Source organism: Scaptodrosophila lebanonensis, unplaced genomic scaffold, assembly GCF_003285725.1.
Source record: "Scaptodrosophila lebanonensis strain 11010-0011.00,11010-0021.00 unplaced genomic scaffold, SlebRS2 tig00000001-arrow-pilon, whole genome shotgun sequence".
Classification (NCBI taxonomy): Eukaryota; Metazoa; Arthropoda; class Insecta; order Diptera; family Drosophilidae; genus Scaptodrosophila; species Scaptodrosophila lebanonensis.
In genome coordinates, this window is record NW_022060529.1 from 22,926,949 (window position 1) to 22,949,909 (window position 22,961).

The 22,961-nt window shown below is 39.4% G+C and overlaps 4 protein-coding genes across 5 annotated transcripts; 2 read left to right on the top strand and 2 right to left on the bottom strand.

The window, feature by feature from the left end:
- The first annotated feature begins 118 nt into the window (after positions 1–118).
- LOC115633709 (V-type proton ATPase subunit C) lies at positions 119–13,794 on the top strand. Its single transcript, XM_030531175.1, has 11 exons — positions 119–285; positions 3,587–3,729; positions 3,795–3,948; positions 7,199–8,483; positions 8,819–9,099; positions 11,136–11,322; positions 11,395–11,493; positions 11,561–11,816; positions 11,883–11,980; positions 12,459–12,597; positions 12,660–13,794. The coding sequence occupies exons 2-11, from the start codon at positions 3,595–3,597 to the stop codon at positions 12,756–12,758; spliced, it is 2,733 nt and encodes a 910-aa protein (XP_030387035.1). The 5' UTR covers positions 119–285; positions 3,587–3,594; the 3' UTR covers positions 12,759–13,794.
- A 901-nt stretch (positions 13,795–14,695) lies between these two features.
- LOC115633719 (pickpocket protein 28) lies at positions 14,696–18,293 on the bottom strand. Its single transcript, XM_030531187.1, has 7 exons — positions 18,034–18,293; positions 17,702–17,974; positions 17,132–17,636; positions 15,923–16,062; positions 15,471–15,601; positions 15,114–15,354; positions 14,696–15,046 (listed from the first exon to the last, which is right to left on the bottom strand). The coding sequence occupies exons 1-7, from the start codon at positions 18,291–18,293 to the stop codon at positions 14,809–14,811; spliced, it is 1,788 nt and encodes a 595-aa protein (XP_030387047.1). The 3' UTR covers positions 14,696–14,808.
- Positions 18,294–18,508: 215 nt separating this feature from the next.
- Positions 18,509–21,207, bottom strand: LOC115631075 (zinc finger and SCAN domain-containing protein 12). 2 transcript variants are annotated; one of them, XM_030527724.1, is made up of 5 exons: positions 21,085–21,207; positions 20,802–20,932; positions 19,492–20,741; positions 19,036–19,426; positions 18,509–18,912 (listed from the first exon to the last, which is right to left on the bottom strand). In XM_030527724.1, the coding sequence occupies exons 1-5, from the start codon at positions 21,095–21,097 to the stop codon at positions 18,649–18,651; spliced, it is 2,049 nt and encodes a 682-aa protein (XP_030383584.1). In that variant the 5' UTR covers positions 21,098–21,207; the 3' UTR covers positions 18,509–18,648. The 2 variants fall into 2 exon arrangements, with proteins under 2 accessions (XP_030383584.1, XP_030383592.1); XM_030527732.1 differs by having other exon boundaries at positions 20,802–20,929; positions 21,085–21,158.
- A 158-nt stretch (positions 21,208–21,365) lies between these two features.
- On the top strand, positions 21,366–22,818 carry LOC115620736. The gene is made up of 4 exons (XM_030514125.1): positions 21,366–21,641; positions 21,798–21,877; positions 21,941–22,174; positions 22,234–22,818. Exons 2-4 carry the CDS (start codon positions 21,872–21,874, stop codon positions 22,630–22,632), a joined length of 639 nt encoding a protein of 212 aa, XP_030369985.1. The 5' UTR covers positions 21,366–21,641; positions 21,798–21,871; the 3' UTR covers positions 22,633–22,818.
- Positions 22,819–22,961: the final 143 nt, after the last annotated feature.

Here is a 22,961-nt window from a genome sequence, read left to right on the forward strand (position 1 = left end):
CTGTGCATTGCAAAAAACCGAAACAGCTGTTCGTACGGGTTGCGCTTACCAGCACTGAACTTATCACGTGAATCTCACGTTCAATTGTGAATTGTCACTTTCTGTGTTGAATTTCCAATCAGAAGAGTCTTTTGGTTCGTTCGTACGCGTATTTTGTGGCGGCGGTCGTCAATTGATTTTGAGCAGAGAAAACGTAGGAAAAATTAACCATAATTTTTCAAACGCACAAAATCCATAGTAGTGTCTTCTCCATCTGTAAATTGACGTGTGCAGTGCCGTTCTAACGTAAGTGTCCAAGCCCTCCCATCGCGCCCGAAGTCGACGCATTACCTACGTACGTGCATAAGAAAAAAACAAATTTTTATCAGCTCAGGTCTGCTGACCACCTAAAGAGTTGTGCAAATTCCTATATTAGTACAACAGTGCAAAAATAAGAGCTGTGAAAGTGTGGAATCAAATAATTGCCTTTAAACGTAAAGTATTCGACTCGGTATATCTGTGAATTAAATGACCCTGAAAATTGTGCGATAGGCCTGGTTTGCAAGCAATTTAACGGAAATTCTTCTGGTAACAACCAACGTATTGATTTGGCGTAAGACATGCAAAAAAATGTGTAGAACCTGTGGGCAGGAGATAGTTAAAAATATGCGCTAATATGTGATATTTTGTGGATTTGTTTTTAATTTGCAAACCCGTGAGCAGAAAAATATCGATCGAAAAACTGTCATGTGACTGTCAACGAACAGCTGACATGCCTCCCTAAATTCACCATGCTTGTGTGTCGATGTGGTGAATTTTAAAGCATTGCTCTCAGAGAAAGAGAGGCACTTGCAGTTGCCGACTGCTCTGCATAAACAAATTGTCAAAACTGTATTAGGCCAGTGTCCGTTCAAATTAAAACAGCGGCTTGCCTCCATTGTTCGGCCAGCAGTTTAAGAGAGAATTTGAGAGAAGGTTCATTGACAATTGCTTTTTTCTTTTTCTTTAAAAAATCTTGCGTGCCAGCACTAAGTTCTAGATAATATATCATTAGAGGTTTTAACATAAATTAAACCACGCGCACTAATATTGCATGTTCATGATCTACATATACTAAACATTTTGTTGCCGCACACGGGCCGCAGGCTATTCAAAAACATGTGTCCACCAACTGACTGTATATATGTATGTATATACTACAGATATATGTATATAGATGAATAGGCTACACAGCTGTTACAAGGACAACGATAAATAGTTGTATTGCGTGCCACAAGGACCTTGACTGCCTTGACCAGATATAAACTTGAAACGCAAAGTCAAACATGTTCATATTTGGGTAGCCAATGAAACAAAAATGTCAAGTTGCGGCGCATGTGTGCGTATAAGTGCAGGAGTGGGTGTTGGTCTTTTGTCGGTCTGTCACTTCCGTCAGTTATATACATACATGTGTACATATGTATGTACCTATATACATATGCATGTGTATATCTGTTCAGATATCCTCGGGGCAACAACAGCTGCTAAGTCTCACATGACGAAAACAGAGCGAGCGCTATTTTCCTCCTTTATAAACAAACGCACCTCCTCCTTACCCCAGCAGCAGCAGCAGGAGCAAGAACCACAAGAATAACAGCAGCGACAACAATAGCGAAGCACATTATTATTAATTAATTTGGGAGCACACCCACAGGGCCGTTTGGTGGGGTGGGGTGTATTTGCGCCATTAACATCATCACAGTCATCGGCCGACGACACTGACAAAGACGCCAATGTTGCTTATTTTGTTTTGTTGTTTTTCTTCTTCTTTTTTGCCATTGTTTGGTTGTGCACGCTGCAATTTCCTGTGTGCTGATGCCCCCTTCCTCTGACCATTTCATTAGCAACAGCAGTTGGCCAGTCTGACTGTCTCCAGTGGGCTGGCGACATGTTTCCCCTACATTTTCCACTGTCAACATCATTTACGCTTGCTCTATGCTCTGAATTAAGGTTTGACAGGCGTTCGAGCGGGTTATCTAAACAAGAAACGTAAAAAGACTAACAATATTTCCCCCTCGCTAGTTCATTAGATTCTACACTACTAAAAACAAATTTTTAATTTTCAATAATAATATCCTGTTCCGCTACCTTTAAATTGATCAGTTAATTTTCGAATGAGTCTAAGACGTTGGGGTTTTTTTTCACCTTGAGTCTAGCAGTTTTCGTCTGCAGCTTAGAGATATGGATTTGGGTTGAAGTCTTCTTTAAAAATTATTGTTTTGTAAAAATCGCGTGCATTCCACTTTTTCCCGATTTTAGATCCCGGGTTTTCTATCAGTGTAGAGGGCCCAGCGTGCCATACATACTATGTACACACAAAGCATTAGAGCATAAATTTCCCTTAGTTTTCCCCGCCCCATTCGCACAGAAAGCAATTTAGATTCCCATGCTAAAAATAGACGCATTCGTTGGTGGTGTTGTGTTGTTGTTGTTGTTGTTATTAGTAACAACATGCGTTGTCTGTTGCCACGCTTCCTGGCCGAGGACAATGCACTGCCTTGAATGTTGTGAATGTTGTTGGGGGTGGTCGCGTTATCATTTTGTTTTCGTTACCACTTCCCTTCTACTCCTTATATATGTATATATTTTTTATTTGGAGGCCACAATGACGTTATGTAATAATAGTTAGCTACTACTTAAATGAAATTGAGCAAAGTTAGATTTGTATCTTCTTGTGGCTTTTGTCGAGCGATTACTCATACGCAGTGGTGTGCAGGACCAAAGCAAATCACACACACAAACACATTCTTGTATACACACACACACACAGAGAGGCACACACATACGTGTATGTACAAATTGAAGAGGCGGTTTGCGTGATGTTGCTTCGTCATCGATTCGAAGCGCTCGGTCTTTGGGTCTCGACACCATATGGCAAGTGGCGAATGGCGACAGAGTAGACATTACGCGTCCAGCCTTTGACGAGAGCGCACGGAGCTTGGCAGCTAAAAACGAAATGTAAAATTTCATAAAAATTGTGGACTGTGGAAATTAAAAGTGCAAAGATATGTCTAGAATGGTTCAGCGGAGTCGGATCGAAAAGCTTTTAACTATTTTACTGAAACGCAAAGAGTGTTAGGAAAGAGTGTAAGCATTTTAGAAGCATGTACTTGTATTATTAATTACGTTATCATTACAAAAATCAATGTCAGTCAGTTGGTCGGTCATGCAGCCAGCCAGTCCGACAGTGTAGTAGACAATGTGGCACCCATTCGAATGAGGTCGGTCTGGCGCCAATTATCTGCACTCTACTGTCTGCGGGAGCTATGGCCCCGTCCCTGGCCGGACCGCCAACTGGACAATGGATCTAAATATTTCAACAATATGTGCATATATCTAGCTGGCCAGAGCATAATTAAATTTTCATTACAAAAATAATAAAAACAAAGCGTGTGTAGTGGTCAGCAGTAAATCGAAAGTTTGTGGTTCAAGGACATGCTATATAAATAACTCAATGACACTGTCTCTTGGCAAAAACTCAATGGCGTATTCGACAATCGATTTGTATTCTACTGGATAATTGATATTAATCGCTATGCTTCCTCTATCTCTATTTTTCCCTGGACAGCTATTAAAATGATGTCCGAATATTGGATTATCTCAGCGCCTGGCGACAAGACGTGCCAACAAACGTTCGACACGATGAACAATCTCACCAGCAAGCAACACAACCTGTGCAATAACTATAAGTTCCATATACCCGATCTAAAGGTGGGCAAGTAAATTTTCGCTTCCCAAAAGCATTATATACTGACGCTTATATCTATCTATAATAGGTCGGCACGTTGGATCAGCTGGTTGGCCTATCCGATGATCTAGGAAAATTGGATACGTATGTGGAGCAAATTACACGCAAGGTGGCCAACTACTTGGGCGAGGTGCTGGAGGATCAACGCGACAAGCTGCACGAAAATTTGTTGGCCAACAACAGTAAGTTTCCGATTTTCTTTTTCCTTTGCCGTGGCTCTTTCTTAGCTTAGTTTAAATGGAGGCCAATTCCAGGCTTTCGAGCGTGGTTAGGTTTTTGGTTTTTTGTTATTTCTAAGCAGTTTTTCTACATATATATTACGGAATGCTCTGATATACACGAACACAAAATATTTATATTTACCAATTCAACCCAACCCCTACATACAACTACATATATTGACTATATTATACTATGTTATACTAACAATGAAAACACAAAAACGTATATTGTGATCCCGTCCTATCCCTGAACGTTTTCAAGGATGATGCTCAACAAACAATACCTTAAATATGGAATGTTTTTTATTTGATATGTAATGTCTCTTGAGAATTTAAATTGACTAACACAAAGCGTGCAGCGTACATAATTACATATAGTTTTGCCACAATATATATATTTATATATAGTATATAACATATATATATATAAATATATATATATATATAGTACATATACATGCTCGTATAATAGATTCGTTTTTCAGTATCAAACAGATTTAAAAACTAATCGATTTTCAGCTGAAAACATGAGGCTTTTATTTTGTTTTTTGGATTAGTTGTTCCAATTATTTAATTTTACTTCAAATTTAAGTTTTTATAGCCTGTACCCAAAGGGTGAAAGGCTATACTAGTTTTGTGCGCATGTATGTAACACACAGAAGGAGGCGTGGCAGACCCCACAAAGTATATATATTCTTGATCAGGATGAGAAGCCGAGTCGATATAGCCTTGTCCGTCCGTCCGTCCGTCTGTCCGTCTGTCTGTCCGTCTGTCCGTCTGTCCGTCTGTCCGTCTGTCCGTATGAACGCAAGGATCTCAGAAAGTATAAGAGCTAGAATAACCAAACTTGGTTTCCATATTCTCCTAAGACCGAGAAAGTACGAGTTTGAGTTTTTTTTCGATGCACCCCCCCACTCCCCCGCAATTCGTGTTTTTTCTTATAACTTCCGTAATTCTCGGAATTTTGAAATCAATTTTGGTAGGTACATCCAGTTAGTACTAATGTGTCCGTGTGCCAAATTTCATCATGATAGGTCAATTCTGAAGAAAGTTATAGCCATAAGTAAAATCGCTGCTCATGCGCTGCCTCTGTCGGCAGCGCTGCCCGCAGCTGTTGTTGTTGTTGCTGCTTTGGTTCAACTTTGTGCTGCATACATACACGCATATAAACACGCATAGGTACGTGATGTAAATGTATGCTGTTAAAACTAAACATAAACATATATTCTAATTTAATTTAATTAATTAATTCATTAATTTTTTTTAATAATTTAATTTTTTTTTTAAACTTTTTTTTTTTAATTTTTCTTTTTTTGTGGAGAGTACAGGCTATTTTACTGTCGGGCTTGCTCGACTGTAGCGTTCTATCTTGTTTATTATTTCTTTGTTTTGTTTTTGGTTTCATTTGTTTCTTGTTTTTGATTTACGTTCTAAGCTCATGCGCACAATCATCAAAATCAATATGAAAAAGTAAAAAGTTGATCAATGTTCCTTAGTGTCACAATACAACAATGGAATTAAAGTGCAAAAGAAAAATTAAATAACAATTGCGTTGATTATTTTGTGTTGCGTTTGATGTAAATTCTCTTAACCATCTACAAACACACATGCATACATACATACTCGTATAATACATGCTACCAACCCACAAGTATATATTTACTCTTGAACACACACACAAAGAATACAAACTCACACACGCACACCTAAAGACCCGCGGTGGCAATTCCTATGCTTCTAGAACTACAATATTATGTTCATTTTAAAGTAACTGCACAAACATAATTTTCATTTCAACTATCTGATAATTTGGCTTTTTGGAAGTCTTAGTCCCTCTCCCTTTCACTACCCACTGAGTAGAAGCACCCAACACTTTGTATATTTTACAAAACTTACTTAAATATTGTTGTACATTTTGTTTTATTTGTTTATTACTTTCAACCAAATTTAACGCAAAATTCGTGGTGTGGTTTTCCGTCAATGAAAGCCCATTAGTTTTTAAATCATTCACCAAGCAGAAAAAACAGAAATTAAAAAAAAAAAAAAACAAAAAAGAAACTGTTACGCTTCAAGATGGATAATAATATTAGATTTGAACTATTTCCACGAAAACATTTTAAGCAATGCCACAAATATTATTATCATTGTGTGCATATAAAATTTAACTCCTTTGTTGCTTCCATGCGCGTGGCCTTTCCTTTTTCATGTGAATTTTTTGCAGCTTTTTAGTTTCTTTGTTTAGTTCTTAGTTAACTTCTTTTTTGTATATTTAGTTATATATAATTTAAAAGTGTGCGTCCGAACTTCATGTTTGTTATCGTTGTTATGTATGCGTATATATATATATATGTACGTGTGTGTATATATATTTGTGTGTGCGAGTGCGTGCACGCTCCCATATTCTTTTCATTTTAAGCCTAAGACACACACTTGCACATTTTGTCCATGGAATGATTTTGATTTTATTTGACGCACACCTCGATGTGCGGTTGTGAGTATGGCTGTGTGGGTGTGTGTTTGTGTGTGTGTGTGTGTGTATGTGTGTGTCACCTGTCCTATGCTTTCATACTTAACTTTCGCTTTTTAGCATCAACTACAATCAGAAAATTGGTACGGAAAAGAAATGAAAAACAAAAATGTAATTGAAAGACAATGTAACGCTTTTACACTGTAAAAAGTACAAATATATTCAAAATTATGCCACCATCATACAATAATTAATTACAACATTATTCCACTGTTGTTCATGAAACAATTCTTTAGTTTTTTATACATACTTATATACTTATAAATCGCAATTTTGGTTTTATGTATATGTTTAAACTTCTAATTCTTCAATTGAAGCACACACATGAGTTTGAATTTTCAATTTCTTTTTAATTTACTTATTTTATGTACGATATTTTTTGTTGTTGTTTTGTTTGGCCTTAGTTTTTGTACGAAATTTAGCATTGAGGCTCAAGATTTTTGCAGGACTATACTCGTTTTTTCCTATTGAGAATTTAAGCCGACTAAAGTAAATAAATTGATGGAATTAGCTACGAAAAGTATGCTATAGTTTTGCCTAAAAATTATGATTTCTAATTGCGTCCAATCAACAAACGACAACCAACAATGACATCAACGATCGAAACCTAATTATATTGTCTGCACCGTGCGACAATTCCGCAATCCCGTATACCCATCAATAAACTGTTCGCGCGCATCCCAGGTCCAGGTCCACCCGATGACAGCATGCCGTGTCGACACCATCAGCGTCTGAAGCATCTCAGCCTGCGGCACCATCGCAAACACCAGCATACCCACCATCAGAACAATCCCCTGAGCTACCATCATAACCATCATCGCCAGTTGCCCACGGATCTAAAGGGTAAATCCTCAAATCTCACACATAGTCGAGCTACCGCTACTACCACCTCTACTACTACTCACACCTACCATGCAATAGCAGTCACGACCGCCTGCCCGACCTGCCCCGTCAGCGGCGGCAGCCTGAACAACCTCTCCACATCGAACGATGAGCTGGAACGGGAATTTGATTATGTGATAGCTCCAGCTTGTGCCTGTGACGATTGCTATGCCGCTGGCAGCAGTGTATTCCCGCCTCCCAGCACCAGTGCCACGGCCAGCACGCTAGTGGCCGACGAGTGCTATTCCCAGACCGCTTCCTCCATGCTAAATGCCACGCGTAGCGCCATCTCCACGGTGGCCGCCATTGCCACTGGCAGCATGGGCGGCGCCAGCACAAGCGCCGCTGCCGCAGCCGCTGCAGCTTCTACTACAGCTGCTTCCACGCCTGCTCCCGCTAAGAACAGCTCCGCCTCCACACTCTGCTCGTCGTCGGCCTACTTCTCGACGTCGGCGCCTACGACCAGCAGCTCTGTGCACAGCATGTCGCGCTCTAACAGCAAAAAGCTGAATAACAACACTTGCAGCATAAACAATAACAAGCTGAGCTTTCGCAGCAACAGCCACGTGAGTCAATTGAATCTGCCCATGCATCCGCATCCACATCAGCAGCAGAGTCCGGCAACGATGTCGCCGCCACCGTTGCAGTCGCCAACACAAAAGTTCTGCGGCTCAGCGGCCACCGGCGACGATGAGGACGGGGCGGCAGACAAAGGGGGCGCAGACGCTGAGCTCAAAAGCAGCAACAGCGTCTCCGATTTGTCCGAGACCTTCGACTGGTGGTTCAATAGGCCAAAGCGTAACTCAAAGAAGTGCAGGTACCTTATCGCATCACATTCACCATCCCCATCGACTGCCAGAGAGTTGTCAAATGCAAACATTAATAATATAATACACCGCACCCAATGCCAAACGCTAACCGCCAACCACCAATCGCCAAATGCTAAATGCCATGTCCAAATGTCCATATCGTCAGCCCGTCCATTTTGTCATGCACCGATTGCCAGGCGTTGCATAGTTCCTGTATTTCGTGGGGCTATGCACGAACCTGGCGCTCACAGGCGTGCTAGAGTCTTCGCCAATACAATGTAAATAGGACAGAGAATTCCGCATTCACCGCATTCCTGATACATCCGCTTTACCAGCCTCACAGCTCATTGCAATAAATGCTCACAATGCTTCACATGCTCAGCTCAATACTGCCCAGTGGTAAATCATCAATTCTCGACACAAACTTTTAAATACTGGGCACTATTTTGTTAAGCAAACAAAACAACTTATCGAGCATAAACAAACTAATAATGTATTTCTTTTTTTATAAACTCACGATGCCCCCCATCATCCATCATACACGATCATCCATTTGTATCATTCACTTCATTATTTGAATACACTGGAATTGTGGAACACGAAAATAACGCACTCGCACCTGCACACAAATCGATAAACATAGCAACCCGATGACATTTCTGCATCAAACATCGCCCACACCGCGCTCTAGTTATCGCTCTCTCTTCAATTCTCTTGCCGATCAAATTTATAGCAAACGTTCTACAACGAGTCAATTAAATATAAACAATGGATTTAATTTAACACCAACTCATAGATCGTCTCCAGTGAGTAGTTGTTGTGGCAGTAGTAGCCAGGGGCGTTCCAGTCCGGACACGGATAATGGCGACCCGCCAGAGTTTCCGCTGAGTCCAGGTTAGCATGCCTGGGTGTTTGGCCCTTGCCTTTGACCTTTGCTCTCTTACCGTTCGTCTTTGGTTCACTTTTAATTTCTTTTATCGTTTCGTTTCCTTTCTTGAAGAATTGATGTGCAACTATATTTCACATTTTTTGCGTCTACTTGTTGCTACAACAAGAAAAATCAAAACAAATAACTGAATATTGTTTTTACAAATAATTATGCGTTTGCCTTGTGAACTGTGTTGCAACTGTTATACGGTACATAAGTGTTATACATAACCCGCCTACAGTTCAGCGTGCAGTTACAAGTTCTTCTTCCTTTTGTATTATTCATTTTTGTTTCCACCAAAAATTATATTCTTGCGCTTTCTCTCTCTCTCTTTCTCTCTGTTTATCCTGCTCCTTATACTTTATTGCATTTCTCTCAATTTCAAAGTTTCAGTTATTTTTCAGCTTAAACAACAAAAATACATATGTATCAAAAAAACCTCTTCTGTTTCCTATATAAATACACAAATTATTTTGTAAAAGTGTAAAAGCGAATACGTTGTTTTTTCAGTGTACTGCTCACCAATGTTGTTCCGCTCCGCAATATAAAAAAAGAAAAATATACTATATATAACTTACGCCGATTTCATGAAACAAACACAAGAAAACAAAAAACTTTAGTTTAATCCTATATGTTTATTATTTATTTTAAGTTGCGTCATAAACCACAAATGTATTTTCACCAACAACCAAATAAATACAACACACTGAACATTTTTCATTTTAATTAATTATGATTTGCCCTCAAGAGTATAAGAGGCTTACCAGTATTATGCCATTTAAAACTATGCTACGTTTTTTTGTGCCGTAACACAAATGTTAAACGAACGGGTATTCGTTATTCCTTGTAAGTAAATGTTTGTGCACTATCCCTCAAAAGAAATCCTTTTTTGCACCCACCTAGCTCGAAGTTCTCCCCCATTTAGAGCGGCACACCCATTCATCTATGTAGTTGTGCTCTACTTTCGTTTCATTTAAATAATCATATCACAAACTATTATTTGTATTACTACTGTATTACTACTGCAGGAATTCATAACAGGACTTTTTCCGATTCACTAAAAATATAAAAAAAATACCAAACACGTGTTGCATAGGGACTCGAAGAACCTACAAGTTTGGTCAAGACGGGTTCCGCCGTTTCTAAAACCAAGCGTTCATAAAGACGGAAGGACTATCCAGATAGATTTTTCTCGTCAAGTTGATTAAGAATATACTTGTATGTACATAGATTATTGGTCGGGATATGTTTTCTTCTGCTTTCTTATAAAAATTCATTTGTCAGGACTAACCGATTTGAATTTGGAAGTTGGAATAAAAGTAGAGTTAATTTGGGCTTCGCCGGTTCAGAAATCCAGGCGTTCTGACAAACAGATGAATGAACGGATATGTTTAGAATGATTGAATGATATATGTACTTTATAGGGTTGGGGATGCTTACGTACAATTTCACATCACATTTCGCGTACAGGATATAAAATTTGATTATGGGTAGAATTGAGTGATTTAATGCTTTTCAGAATCGTTTAATTTTTATATATGTATGTATGACGAGACTTAAAACGTATAGTAAATATACATACATATAGTAAGCTGATTTATTGAATATTAAATCGCAATTAAAATAATAATAACCAATCACAATGCCTTGCTGTTTAGCTTTTTATAAATCACCTACTAACTGTTAAGTGTGTGTTTATAAAGTAGTGTAAATAATTGCAATGCAGCTTTGCGCTTTTATTCGTTTGTGTGTGTGTATGTGTGTATAAGGGTGTGTGTCTGTATGTCGTATATATTGCATTATAGCAAGAGTTTCTTTTATTCCTTTCTTTCCTTTAGTTTTAGTTAAAATGAAAACTTTTCTTTTAATATATAATCGATTTGTATTGCCAAATTATAGCCTTAATCTTGCGTTTATATTAATTTGTAATAATCCATAAGTATCTTTAAACCGATCCAGTTCCAAATTTGTATTCATTTGCTTTCACATTTCCCCAATGCAGCTGAATTGCCGCAATACCTAACGCGTTTCCAATGGGACATGGCCAAATATCCAATTAAGCAATCGCTACGCAACATAGCCGATATTATTTCGAAGCAGATCGGTCAGATCGATGCTGATTTGAAAACGAAATCGCAAGCGTACAACAATTTGAAGGGTAACCTGCAGAACTTGGAAAAGAAGAAAACGTAAGTGTATGATTCGAATGATTCGTTTTATTTTACTTGTATATTGCATATTTATTTATATTTACTTTACAGTGGCAGCTTGCTGACGCGCAATCTGGCTGATCTGGTCAAGAAGGAGCACTTCATACTGGACTCTGAATATTTGACCACGTTGTTGGTCATCGTGCCCAAGTATGTGTTTAATTAAAATACACTTAACTTTTATCAAATTTGATGTATTACCGATGCCTATTCAAAGGCCTATGGCAAATGACTGGATGACCAACTATGAAAAGATCACCGATATGATCGTACCGCGTTCCTCGCAGCTCATACAGGAGGACTCCGACTACTGTCTGTTCAATGTGACGCTCTTCAAAAAGGTGGCCGAGGAGTTCAAGATGCATGCGCGCGAGCGTAAGTTCATCGTTCGTGACTTTGTCTACAACGAGGAGGAACTGGCTGCTGGCAAGAACGAAATGACCAAGCTGATGACGGACAAGAAGAAGCAATTTGTAAATAGATCTATACGGGGACTTTGCTAACGGAATTAATGATAAATTCGATGGCTTTTATTACAGGGTCCCCTTGTGCGTTGGCTAAAAGTGAACTTCAGCGAAGCATTCTGCGCCTTGATCCACGTGAAAGCCTTACGCGTCTTTGTCGAGTCTGTGCTGAGGTGAGTTCCCGTCGATATAGCTAAAATTATATGTTGAAGAGTTCATAGGGGGCGTATATAAACTTGTACTATACCTGTCTACTTATGTATACTTAATATACTTGTATTTGACTCACACTTTTATAAACGAAGTGGAATTACTTCATCTCTTCAAGTTGACATTTGTAAAATGCTCCTTTAAGCCTCACAAATAATCATACGGAAACGTATCGTTCATTTCCCAAATTTCTATTTGATAAGTACCGATAATTTGTCTGAGAAAGGTTCTGATAAGAATTGATTTATATGGTAAACATGATTATTTCGAGGTTCCACTTCGTAACTTTTCTTGTATGACACAAGAAGCCTATTCTGAAAGAAATGTTTAATTCAAAAAATGCGCAAAATGGTTATACTAGTTTTGAACATATTTAATGTTGAGAGCCGCTTGAATTTTTCTGTGTAACGCAGATTTTTATCTTTTCCAATTGCTCGATAGGTACGGCTTGCCAGTAAACTTCCAGGCAATATTGATAGAGCCCAATAAGAAGAGCGTGAAACGGTTGCGCGATGTGCTGAATCAACTATATGGCCATTTGGATGGCGCCTCCGCTGGTGGACATGCGAGCAGTGCTGATGTAAATATAATCATAAATAAATGATCTTTTTCAACGTCTATATAATGCTGATGTCTTTCTAGAATGTGGAAATACCCGGCCTGGGCTTTGGCCAGTCCGAATACTTTCCCTATGTGTTCTATAAGGTGAACATCGATATGGTTGAGCAGGCGAAGATCTAAGAGGGCTAAGCCACGAAGCCTTTGCACTGCACACACAGCCGCCCACACACACACACACACATACACACATACCCAAACAGAGCCACAGACATACAACTACTACGTGCAAAGAGAAACAACAAGAAAACTAAATCAGAGAAACTACCGCCCAATCCTAATTTACAGACTTAGCAAATCATACATCCCTATACTATATACAAAAACAAACATACGATATAAATAATGAGAAACAGTTGCCACACACAAAATTACACGAAAATGAAAATGAATAGTTTACTTTAAATAATTTTAGTCATTGTTATATAATTATTGTTGTTATTTATGTTACGCGTTACAGAATCCCGTTCAAGCTCAACTTACTTCCATAAAATCAAAAGAAAAAGTAAACAAACCAATATGCGCGTTCAAGTAGCTAACATACATATTTCATAAATTATTCCCAACGCTGTTTTTCTTTACAAAAGCATGCAAAATATACACAAAATTGTATTCTTTTTTTTAACGTTCTATATAAAGTTCTTAGTTTGCTTTTGTTTTGCTTAAGTTTTAAACAGTATTTCCATTATTTGTGTTTATAATCCATTACTGTGCTTTGTCCCCGTATGAAATGGTGAAAGATGAAAGAGTGTTTTAAACAACACATACATACATGCATAGATAAATTATAATACACTGTGTATAATAAAACAAATGAAAACCACAATTTGTTTCAGAACCTAAATATAATACCATAAGCAATTGAGTTTAGTTTGTTTTGGATGTGTTTTACAATCAGATCTTTTATGCTCATCGGTAAATACTACAAGTGATTAACATACTTACCACATATTAAAATTTAATGAAGAAACTAGTTAAATTTCATGAACTAATTAATGTGTAAATGCTGTCGCAATTAACTGCCCAAAATGGTTGAGTTAGGCCTGAATCGTTCAACACGTCAACAGCTGCATGAACCTGATACTAAACATGAGCTACTAACTAACAAGCATTACAATGAAATGTCTTATAATAAAAAAAAATTAAAAATTAAACAAAATTGAAAGTATTGTAATTTTAAATGTTGCATAAATGTAAAGAGTTAATAACGCTAACCTAAAACTTAAGCATATGCAAGGCTACTTTACACACAACTACGTGAATACGACGCTTGAATATCGTTAGCTGGAGTCCTTAAAATCGCTAGCACTCACTCGAACGGTTCAAATGCTCTTCTTTAACGATCAGTATTCACGATTTTCGATACTGTGGGTGCCTGTGACCATATTTGTCTTTCTTCTAAGACCAGAACTAAATCGCTCTAAAAATCATCAATGCATACAATACTATATAGGCAAACCTATGTGGCTTTTTGCTGCAAAACGTGCTCATGATTTGCACAAATCGCAGCTAATAATTAAACAAAGTACTTGTATTTGTATAAAAAAGTAACGATTGCCGCCGTTAGTCGAAATTGAAACCAGTCGTGTTTAATTAAATAAAACACATATATATATATATATATATATATATATATATATATATATATATATATATATATATATATATATATATATATATATATATATATATATATATATGTACTACCTAATCTTTGTACACATTTGCATAACTAATTGTCTTTTACGCCCTTTTTGTTATATATTTGTGTATACAGAAAATGAAAAAACAAAACAAACAAACCAAAACAAATTCTATCGATGAACGAACAATAATATTTGTATGTATATGTAAAGTTAAAACTACTTTCAACTACTGTTTGCTAACGTTTGTTTAACAATATAAACAAAGATGATTTGTAGAAGTATGCAGAACACATACATACATAAATACATACATACGTTCTATAAATATATTTTAAAATTATGCGTTATACATGTATACAGAGCTATGTAAATGTCGAAGCGTTATATAAGGTGCAGTTAAGCCATCCTTGTAAATAATTATAAAGAAAGAAAGACATTCCAACATTGTTGTTTTGTTTAATTGCCACACATTTACTGCCAACAACAACAAAAACACCAACAACTTCAACATACTCCTTGCCCCCTGACTACTCCTCCTGAATTAGTATTTGCTTCTTGGCCTTACGTCGCTGCCTCCAGCTGCTGCAGATGCGCATGGAGAAGAAGTAGACGAGCTCAATGAAGCTCAGGCTGGAGATGCCCATGAACAGGCCAAAGATGCCTCCACAATTAGATATTAGAGTGGACACTCCAAACATGATGGTCCTCTTGATCGCCGTGAACTGGTGCTCCTTGAAGTAAACCGACAGACGGGAGCCAATGGAACTGCAAGGATGGCATCATTCAACCAAAATTAAATGGAGACTGGCTGGACTAGATATTGCCAACTTACTCATCGTGCTCGTAGACCTCTCTGAAGGCACGCAGGGTCTTTGCTAGATCATAGCGCGCCCTCGAGATTTCAAAGTTATACTCCAGCGAGGTGCAGGCCGGCATACAATCGCACATTACCTTCGCATTTGGATCGACTGTCTGCTGCATGGTCTGGTTCTGCAGAAGCACGTTCAGCTCCTCCTGGGCGGCCGTATAGCAAGCAATGTCGTCTAATCCACAAACGGGCACATCTAGGGGCTCTGTTAATTCAAATACAAATCATGAATTCAAGTGTTAGCAATTAATTTAAGGGGCTGTTGCCTATTCATCAGTTTTGGGGCAACTGCTTAAGTAAGTATAATTAAATAATATTTACTGGGCATCCAGAATTTGGCACATCCACACTTCGCTACCGTAAAGTTGGCTAAGCATTCAGTTTGGCAATTGTTTTGCGAGTAGGACCGGAAGAAGCGCAAGGCACGTTCGTCATCAAAAAAGCATTGTCGCCTGGCATGAAAGGAATAAGCAATGTACATGGAATATGGAATATACATACAAGGGCGTAGGCAGCTTTTACCAAAGGGGGGGCCAAAAAATTAAAATGTTGATTAAATAATGCACGATGCATTTAACTTAACTTATGCATATGTTCAAAGAAAAAACTTCCACAAATCCAACTCAGATCCATTTTAAGCCGAAATAGTGCGTCATAATAATGAACGTGTGGTCGACTTTATATGGGAAAATTTATCCCCTGCCCACACCCTTGTATACATACATACGAGTATATACTCCTATATACATACACATGTGTATATGTTTACTTACTTCTCTGGACTAATTTCGTGTAAATTATCCGTGGACACGACGTAATTGGGCAGCACACTAACCACAACCTCGTCCCCATTAGGGACCAGTATGTAATTACCAGTTGTGAGCGGCACGCTCTCGGGGGAGTTTAGGAAGACCTGCAAGACAAACGCACACTCGTATGTACTATATATTATATTACAGGACTTGTATGCCCTTCGCAATATTTGAATATGCGCGATGTTAGTAGACGTCGTGTTATAAAGGACTGTAAATCCTGTTAGAGGATAGGGCGCCAGCTCTAATAGGACTGTATTAATAAATTATTTCTATGAAATAAAAACAGTTTAAGGTGAAAAGCTACGACTAAATTACGTATAGAACTTAACTAATTTTTTTTGAAACTTTGAATTTTTATAGAACTAAAAAAACCGTATTAATACAAATTGCTTTCTTTCCTAAAGGAGACCTGTATTAAAAACCTTAATTAAAGCTATGGACAATAAAATCGGTGACATACAGGGGGATGGAAATTATATATCATTTTACAGTTATTAAACTCTTTGAACAATTAATAAAATAAAAATAGTTTCCAAAAAATAATGTTCCACGGTGCCTATCCTGTATGCTTTTGGGAAAAAGCTTAAGCCACTGTCGGACATGCAACTCTAACCATTGCTTGACACTATTTTTGAATGAACTACTGATCTACCGTGCTATTCTTCCAGTCCAATTGTTACAGCAATAGATATTACCTGTCTTTATGTTTGTGCAAAGTATGTAACAGGCAGAAGGAAGCATCTCCGAGTATATACATTCTGAATCAGCACGACAGGAAAAACCGATCTAGACATGTCCGTCCGTCCGTCTGGATGAACGCCTGGATTTCGGAAACGTTTGAGTGCACATTAACCAAAATTGGTATATAGGCGCTCCTAATCCCTAGGCTACACGAGTTTATTTTATTTTTTGATTTTCTCTCCACTTCCCTCGCTACAGAATTTCCTCAATACTGTCCAATATACAAATATCTACTTTTGTTTCAAAGTTCATTGAGTACTACGGCTACAAACTGTAGCATCAAATTCGCTCTTCTTCTTTCTGATTCTGCTATGGGCTCATATAATTCGAAGTTCGTCTGGGTACAGGGCATTTCGCTGTCGGGCTTGCTCGGCTGTATCTGTTGTTTTTTTTTATACATAAGTAAAATCAAGTAAATTTACGCACCTTGTATCCCTGCTTAAAGCTGCGGCAATCGAAGTCATAATTGTGCTCGAGGGCCTGAAGGAAGGCAAAGAACGCATTGCGGGCTGACGAAAAAACCGTGCGTTGGGGATACGCGTTTTTTCCCTGTCCCAAATAACCAGAGTCCAGGGACCAGTTGCCAGTAATGTTGTTCAGCGGCTCCAGGTCGTCAAAGAAGTTATTGAAGTCGACTATGTCCGGATCTACGTAGCTCACAAAACGCTCATCCCGATAAATGTCCTTGGGCCGCAGTCCATTAAACTGATAGCAGATGCCTTCGTCGGTGGGGACGAAATCAAATATCTTATCGCAAAAGTAGAACCGTCCATTCCATTTGCAGAACGGAGCCGTCAGATTCTTCGTTATGGTCAGGTCCAACAGCGTTCGGGCGATATCCACATTTTGTGGCAGCTGAGAGAAGAGCGGTGCAAATCGCTGCACCACATCAGCGTCACAGATATGCATGGTAGCCGCCATACGCGCCAGACTGCAAAATAGGACCGATTCAGAGCATGATATTGGGGCAGCTCATCCAGCAGCTTAATACTCAACTCTTCCTCTTCTATGCTGTCCACGTTTAGGAATTGTTGGTTCTGCTTAAAGTCTGCCAAAATCTGTCGCGAAATGTTCCTATAATCAAAGACATTACGCTCCATTTTAATTTCTGGGCAAATGGTTATGGTCGGAAAGGGTATTCGATGGACTGGCACAAGCGTCTCATCGAACCCCAGGATGACAGGCGAGTCCTGCCACTTCAGATAGGTGTCCCAAATGAGCGAGACGGCAAAATAGACAGAAGTACAGGTCAACACCAGCCAATATAATCTGTGAACGGCAAAATGTAAGCAACGATAATACCCCAAAACGACGGCAGAAAACCCCACTTCTCGTAGATGGGACGATGCACCTCGAAAATATAACGAATGCCATGTATAGTGGTGCTCTTCGAGTACTCGAGAAGTATGCCCTTGCAGGCTGAAAGGCGGCTGCCATATCGAATGCGTGACTTTATGATGACATCGCTCGCCACGTCGCTCAAGGCGGCCGAGGTAATGCTGGCTCGGTTGTAGTTCGTATTTGGCAGCGGCAACAGCTCAGGTCCGGGCCAAATTGTGCTACGCTTTCCTTTCAACTGATCCGCCATTATGTCGCACCACAAAAACAGCAACTGAGGACACTAGAGTGTGCAACACGCGCTTTTATAGCCACTGCACTAACAACCATTTAAACTGGGTGCGTTCACGGCCATGCCCGTGGGATGCAACGCCCACCGCTAAGGGAGCACACGCACGATTTTGGACATGCATACACAGACATATATACATACATATGTACGAGTATATAAAATGCGTTGGCAAGTAGACACATGTACGTACAAGTATGTATGTATAAGTTTAATTTTTGTCTAATTACAATTTCAACTTAAGCATACTTTAATTTAAAACCTAAGACGAAATGACCCATTACTAAATGTATGTATAATGTAAAATGAATGTGCTTTAAAAATGCTTCATGTCCGCCTCCATGTCCGGCAGCGGTGGCGTCGAAGTGCTCAAGTTCTGCATTAGTTTGATTTTCATGGCTGCGGTTGCGCCCACAGCCTGTTGCAGAATATTTGGCGGTCTGGGTTGATTTTTATCCGCCTCGTATTGGGCGCGATGCAAACGCTGGCGATGTTTGTACATGTTAGCGCTGCAGAAGAAGGTCATGGGACAGTTGGGACATGTGTAGAGCACCTCGCCCGTGTGTGTGGATGTGTGTTCCTGTAGGCGACAATTCGTATGTAAATGTGAATCGAGAGTTTTCAGTTTACTAATCTTCTTTAAGCTGAATCTTAATAGAATAATTTAAGCTAGATTATCCAAATTGAATAAAGATCAACCTACCCTCAGCTCCTGGGGTCGCTTAAAAGCCTTGTCGCACATAGTGCACTTGAATTTGCGCTCGCATTCATGATTGTGATAGATGTGGCGACGCAGGGCACGCGCATTTGGCGATACTTTGTCGCAGACATGGCAGCGATGCTCACCCGCGCTCTCCACATGTATGCTTTTCATGTGCTGCTTCAGGCCCGTAATACCCTTCAGCCAGGCTCCGCAGATTTGGCACTGCTTTAACTCCGGCTCTGGTCGGGGCTTATCGGAATGCATCAGCTCTTGATGCTTCTTCAGTATGATTTTTGTACGCATCTGTTTGCCGCATTTGTCGCATATAATCGTGCTCTCCGGGTCGTGCATGGAGCTCATGTGATTCTTCAGTTTTCGCTCGGTAAGGAATCTTTGAGTGAAGCAAGTAATGCACTGATGGATTCATTGATTTTGGTTAATTTTGTCCGTACTTACCTTTTGTTGCACTCTGTGCAACCGAATTTGAACTCGGACTTGGGGACATGCTTGTTTAGCTTATGGTAGTCAATGGCCGTTTTGCTAAGGAAAACTTTGGGGCACTGATCGCAGTGGAACATCAGCTTTGAGGACTCATCTGAATGCACCCGCTGATGAGACTCCAAATGACGCGAGTTTTGGAATGATTTCCCACAAGAATCGCACCTGAAATGATCCGGATCACCATGGACTAAGACGTGTTCGGCCAACACCTTTCGCTGTGTAAATTTCCTTCCGCAGCACATCATATAGCCAGGATCGATTTGGTGTGTCAGGCGGTGGTGGCGTTGCATTTCAGTAAAATTGTGCACCAGCAGGTCACAAACTGAGCATGGAAGCACGTTGTTAAAGAACTTCGCAATGATATCATCATACTCCTTTTGCTGCGCTTTCCGCTGCTCCAGCATTTCCTTTGACATGCGCGCCTTGGGCTCTAACGGTTTCGCGCGCTTTTTATACTTCTTGGGTCGCACAACGACACGTTTGGGAATCACCGCAAAGTCGGTGCTTACTGGTTTCGCCACTTCGAAGTCGGAGTCGTCTTCATCATCTTCTTCATTGCTGCTTGTACTATTGTTGCTGCCTCCATCGCTGTGTAGGAAATCCGGATCCATATTTCCAAATTCTGTTTCTTCGTCAGAAAACTCTGCGGGCTCCTCTGACTTAACACTGGGAGCTACCGGCTTATCAATTTGCACATTGTTGTTTGGTACATCTACAGGGATTTGTACTTTGCGTGGACGACCGCGGCGTTTAATTGGTGTGATAGGCACTTCCGCAGGAATCAAAGTAGGCTCAATCTCTCCTACAGTTTTGGGTTCGCTGTTTGTGTTGACAGTTTCCGTCTTTCCACGTCTTCTCAAACGTCTTGTGTTCCCAGATTCCTTACGAGGCTGTACATTTGTTGTGTTCTCAAGCACTTCAATTTTCGGCAATTGGTCCAGCTCATGCTCCTCTATTTTTATTTCGGGATAAAATAAATTTCCTTCATTCGGCTGGAGTTGAACTTGAGACGGCTCCCCGATACTCAACTTTGGTGACTCCCCATAGTTTCCTTGCGTTAATGGGTCGTCCTCCATAAGTAACACTTTCGTCTCCTGCAGAGAGCTTTGCGCCGCACTTACAAATTCGTATAGAGTATGAAAATCGAAAACAGTTTTCCAACAACGTGAGCATATTTTTCTTGATTCTCGGTGACTTTCTACAAGCTGTGTTATGCAGAATTTGGTATTAGTTAGTTGCTTGGTGGCGGGACTGCCCATACTTACATTCAGGTGGAAATGCTGGTTCAATATCTTGGTTACCTCCAGTTGCGTTCCCTTGATTGAGTGGATGTCTATATATTCCCGCGCAAGAAGAGAATTCTCATCCAGGCACAAAAGACAAGTCACAGGTGCTGCTAAAAGGACAGTTGGATGGTCTTAGTATGTACATATTTGCATTTTTCTTGCGATCATAGATTTTTTCCAGTTGGCACGTAGAGTAAGCCGTAAAGCGTTAGCTGGTCTGCTGCCTATTGTGCTTAATACTTTTTTTGCACTCACGACTTACCCATTGTTAACATGAGTTATTTCACTGGCAATTTTGTGCCAGTGATGGGAAAACTGTCCAGAATTGTTTTTATTTACTAACTTTGCAAATGCCGCAGAAAATTTAAGTCCGAAGCAAGCACAGCTGTTTACAGATTGGTTCACAATAGATACACGCCAAAAATAATCGGGTATACTGCCAGACTGTTGGAATAATGATGCCAGATGAATATATGTAAGTTATCGAACTATTGTGACATCTTCAGTATCAAGCACAAACAGCGAGGCAATTGCCAGTTTCTTTATAATAATTACTTTAATTTTAACGCAAAAACTATAAAGTTAATAGCACCTGAGTCTCATATACTAAAGGAAAAAGATATGGATTTTGCACAAACAAGAAACCGCTGGATTTCTTAGCGCAGTTGTTGGTGTTGTTTGCTTGCCAGCGGAATCATAAGTCGTAGTATGATTTGCCTCATTTCTCGCAGACCTGTTGAATTTGTTAAATTAGAACATTTGCACAAGTGGGCCTCGTAAAGCCTTTTATATCGGTGCGTGGATTTACCAGCAGTATAGGTAAAATATTGTATATAATTGTAAAATTGCGTCTTTTTTAGTGGTGGGTACAATTGCCTCGAAATTTCCTGTGGTATTTGTAATATTAATCGATTGTCCTTAAATCATCAAATTGCGACATTCCTAAACCCTTCACGTTTGAATTTGTCGTTATAGGATATATATACTGCATAATATAATACTTCTTAAATAATTAAAACTGTAAGAAGTGGTTGCGATATTACGTCAAAATGAAGGTGAGATTCCTATTTTTTTAATATAACATGCGGTTTAATACTCCTTGACCCTTTATTTAACAGCCATCGAAAGGAAGGAAGGAACTTTGGTACAGCCTGAACGAGCTTTTGGGAGAAACGTACTGCCCAAGTTGTGGCAGGCAAATGGACAGATTCAAGATGCCACTTGCACATGCCAAGAGGTGTTTCAGTATCAAGAAAGTGGGACCTATATACAGACTGCATGGATACGTGGAATGTAAATGTGGACTCCTAATAGCTGACAATACGAAGGCAAAAAAACTTCATTTATGTTTGGTAAAAAACAGTCCACTTCGCCTTATTTTTCCATTACTGATAACTTATGTATACCACAGGGAGAAGTGCCAGCGTTTGAACCTGACCTCACTTATGTACACAAAAGACCCTTATCACCAGAGCCACAGACGGATGAGCAACCACCAATAAAACCTGTAAAGTCCTTAGAACGAGAACTCCTGCAGCCAAAGCCATGGATCCGCAATTTTGTGACACCTCTACAGTTGGCAAGTGTAAAGGCAAATATAAAGCCCAAACCGCCCCGTGTGCGGAATTTCGATATGGCACTACCCACGCAGGAGCCGCAAGATGTCTGGATCTATTCTATTACACATGGAAATGATGAGAATTCGGAAGACGGCCTGTCGGAGTGGATGCTACACACTGAGGAGGAGCCTGTTGTTCGGCTGAGAAAACGAATGGCAAAGCTACCAAGATCTGCAACTTCTGACAACTAGAACTGATGCGACTGTTTTCTTATTTTTTAAAAAAGTACCCAGGGTTTTTTTCTTATGTACATACACACATAAAATATGATTCAAATAGCTGTTAAGTATAATTGAAGCCCTATACACAAACAATCAGTCATGTTCCGAATTCAAACAAAATAATCGTTTGTCGAATATACATAAATCTTATTTCAATAGTTTTAGATACGCATGTATGGAAAAATTTAAAATCAGAGTGAAATTCTGGAAAGTTCTTACAACTGGAATCGAAATTTGAAATTCGGAACAGGCCTGAATATTATTTATTTGCATACAGCAATTACTTTGGAATAATGTGT

Coding starts and splice junctions, on each gene's coding strand:
- LOC115633719 (XM_030531187.1), bottom strand. CDS start 18,293: ATGGCGGATCAGTTGAAAGGAAAGCGTAGCACAATTTGGCCCGGACCT. Junction 17,637..17,701: donor GACAGCATAGAAGAGGAAGA/GTTGAGTATTAA, acceptor CCTATTTTGCAG/TCTGGCGCGTATGGCGGCTA. Junction 15,047..15,113: donor GAGGTCTACGAGCACGATGA/GTAAGTTGGCAA, acceptor CCATCCTTGCAG/TTCCATTGGCTCCCGTCTGT.
- LOC115631075 (XM_030527724.1), bottom strand. Junction 20,742..20,801: donor ACCAGCATTTCCACCTGAAT/GTAAGTATGGGC, acceptor TGCATAACACAG/CTTGTAGAAAGTCACCGAGA. Junction 19,427..19,491: donor TGCACAGAGTGCAACAAAAG/GTAAGTACGGAC, acceptor CTTCACTCAAAG/ATTCCTTACCGAGCGAAAAC.
- LOC115620736 (XM_030514125.1), top strand. Junction 22,175..22,233: donor AAAAACTTCATTTATGTTTG/GTAAAAAACAGT, acceptor TGTATACCACAG/GGAGAAGTGCCAGCGTTTGA.
- LOC115633709 (XM_030531175.1), top strand. CDS start 3,595: ATGATGTCCGAATATTGGATTATCTCAGCGCCTGGCGACAAGACGTGC. Junction 3,949..7,198: donor AAATTTGTTGGCCAACAACA/GTAAGTTTCCGA, acceptor CGCGCATCCCAG/GTCCAGGTCCACCCGATGAC. Junction 8,484..8,818: donor AGAGTCTTCGCCAATACAAT/GTAAATAGGACA, acceptor AAAATAACGCAC/TCGCACCTGCACACAAATCG.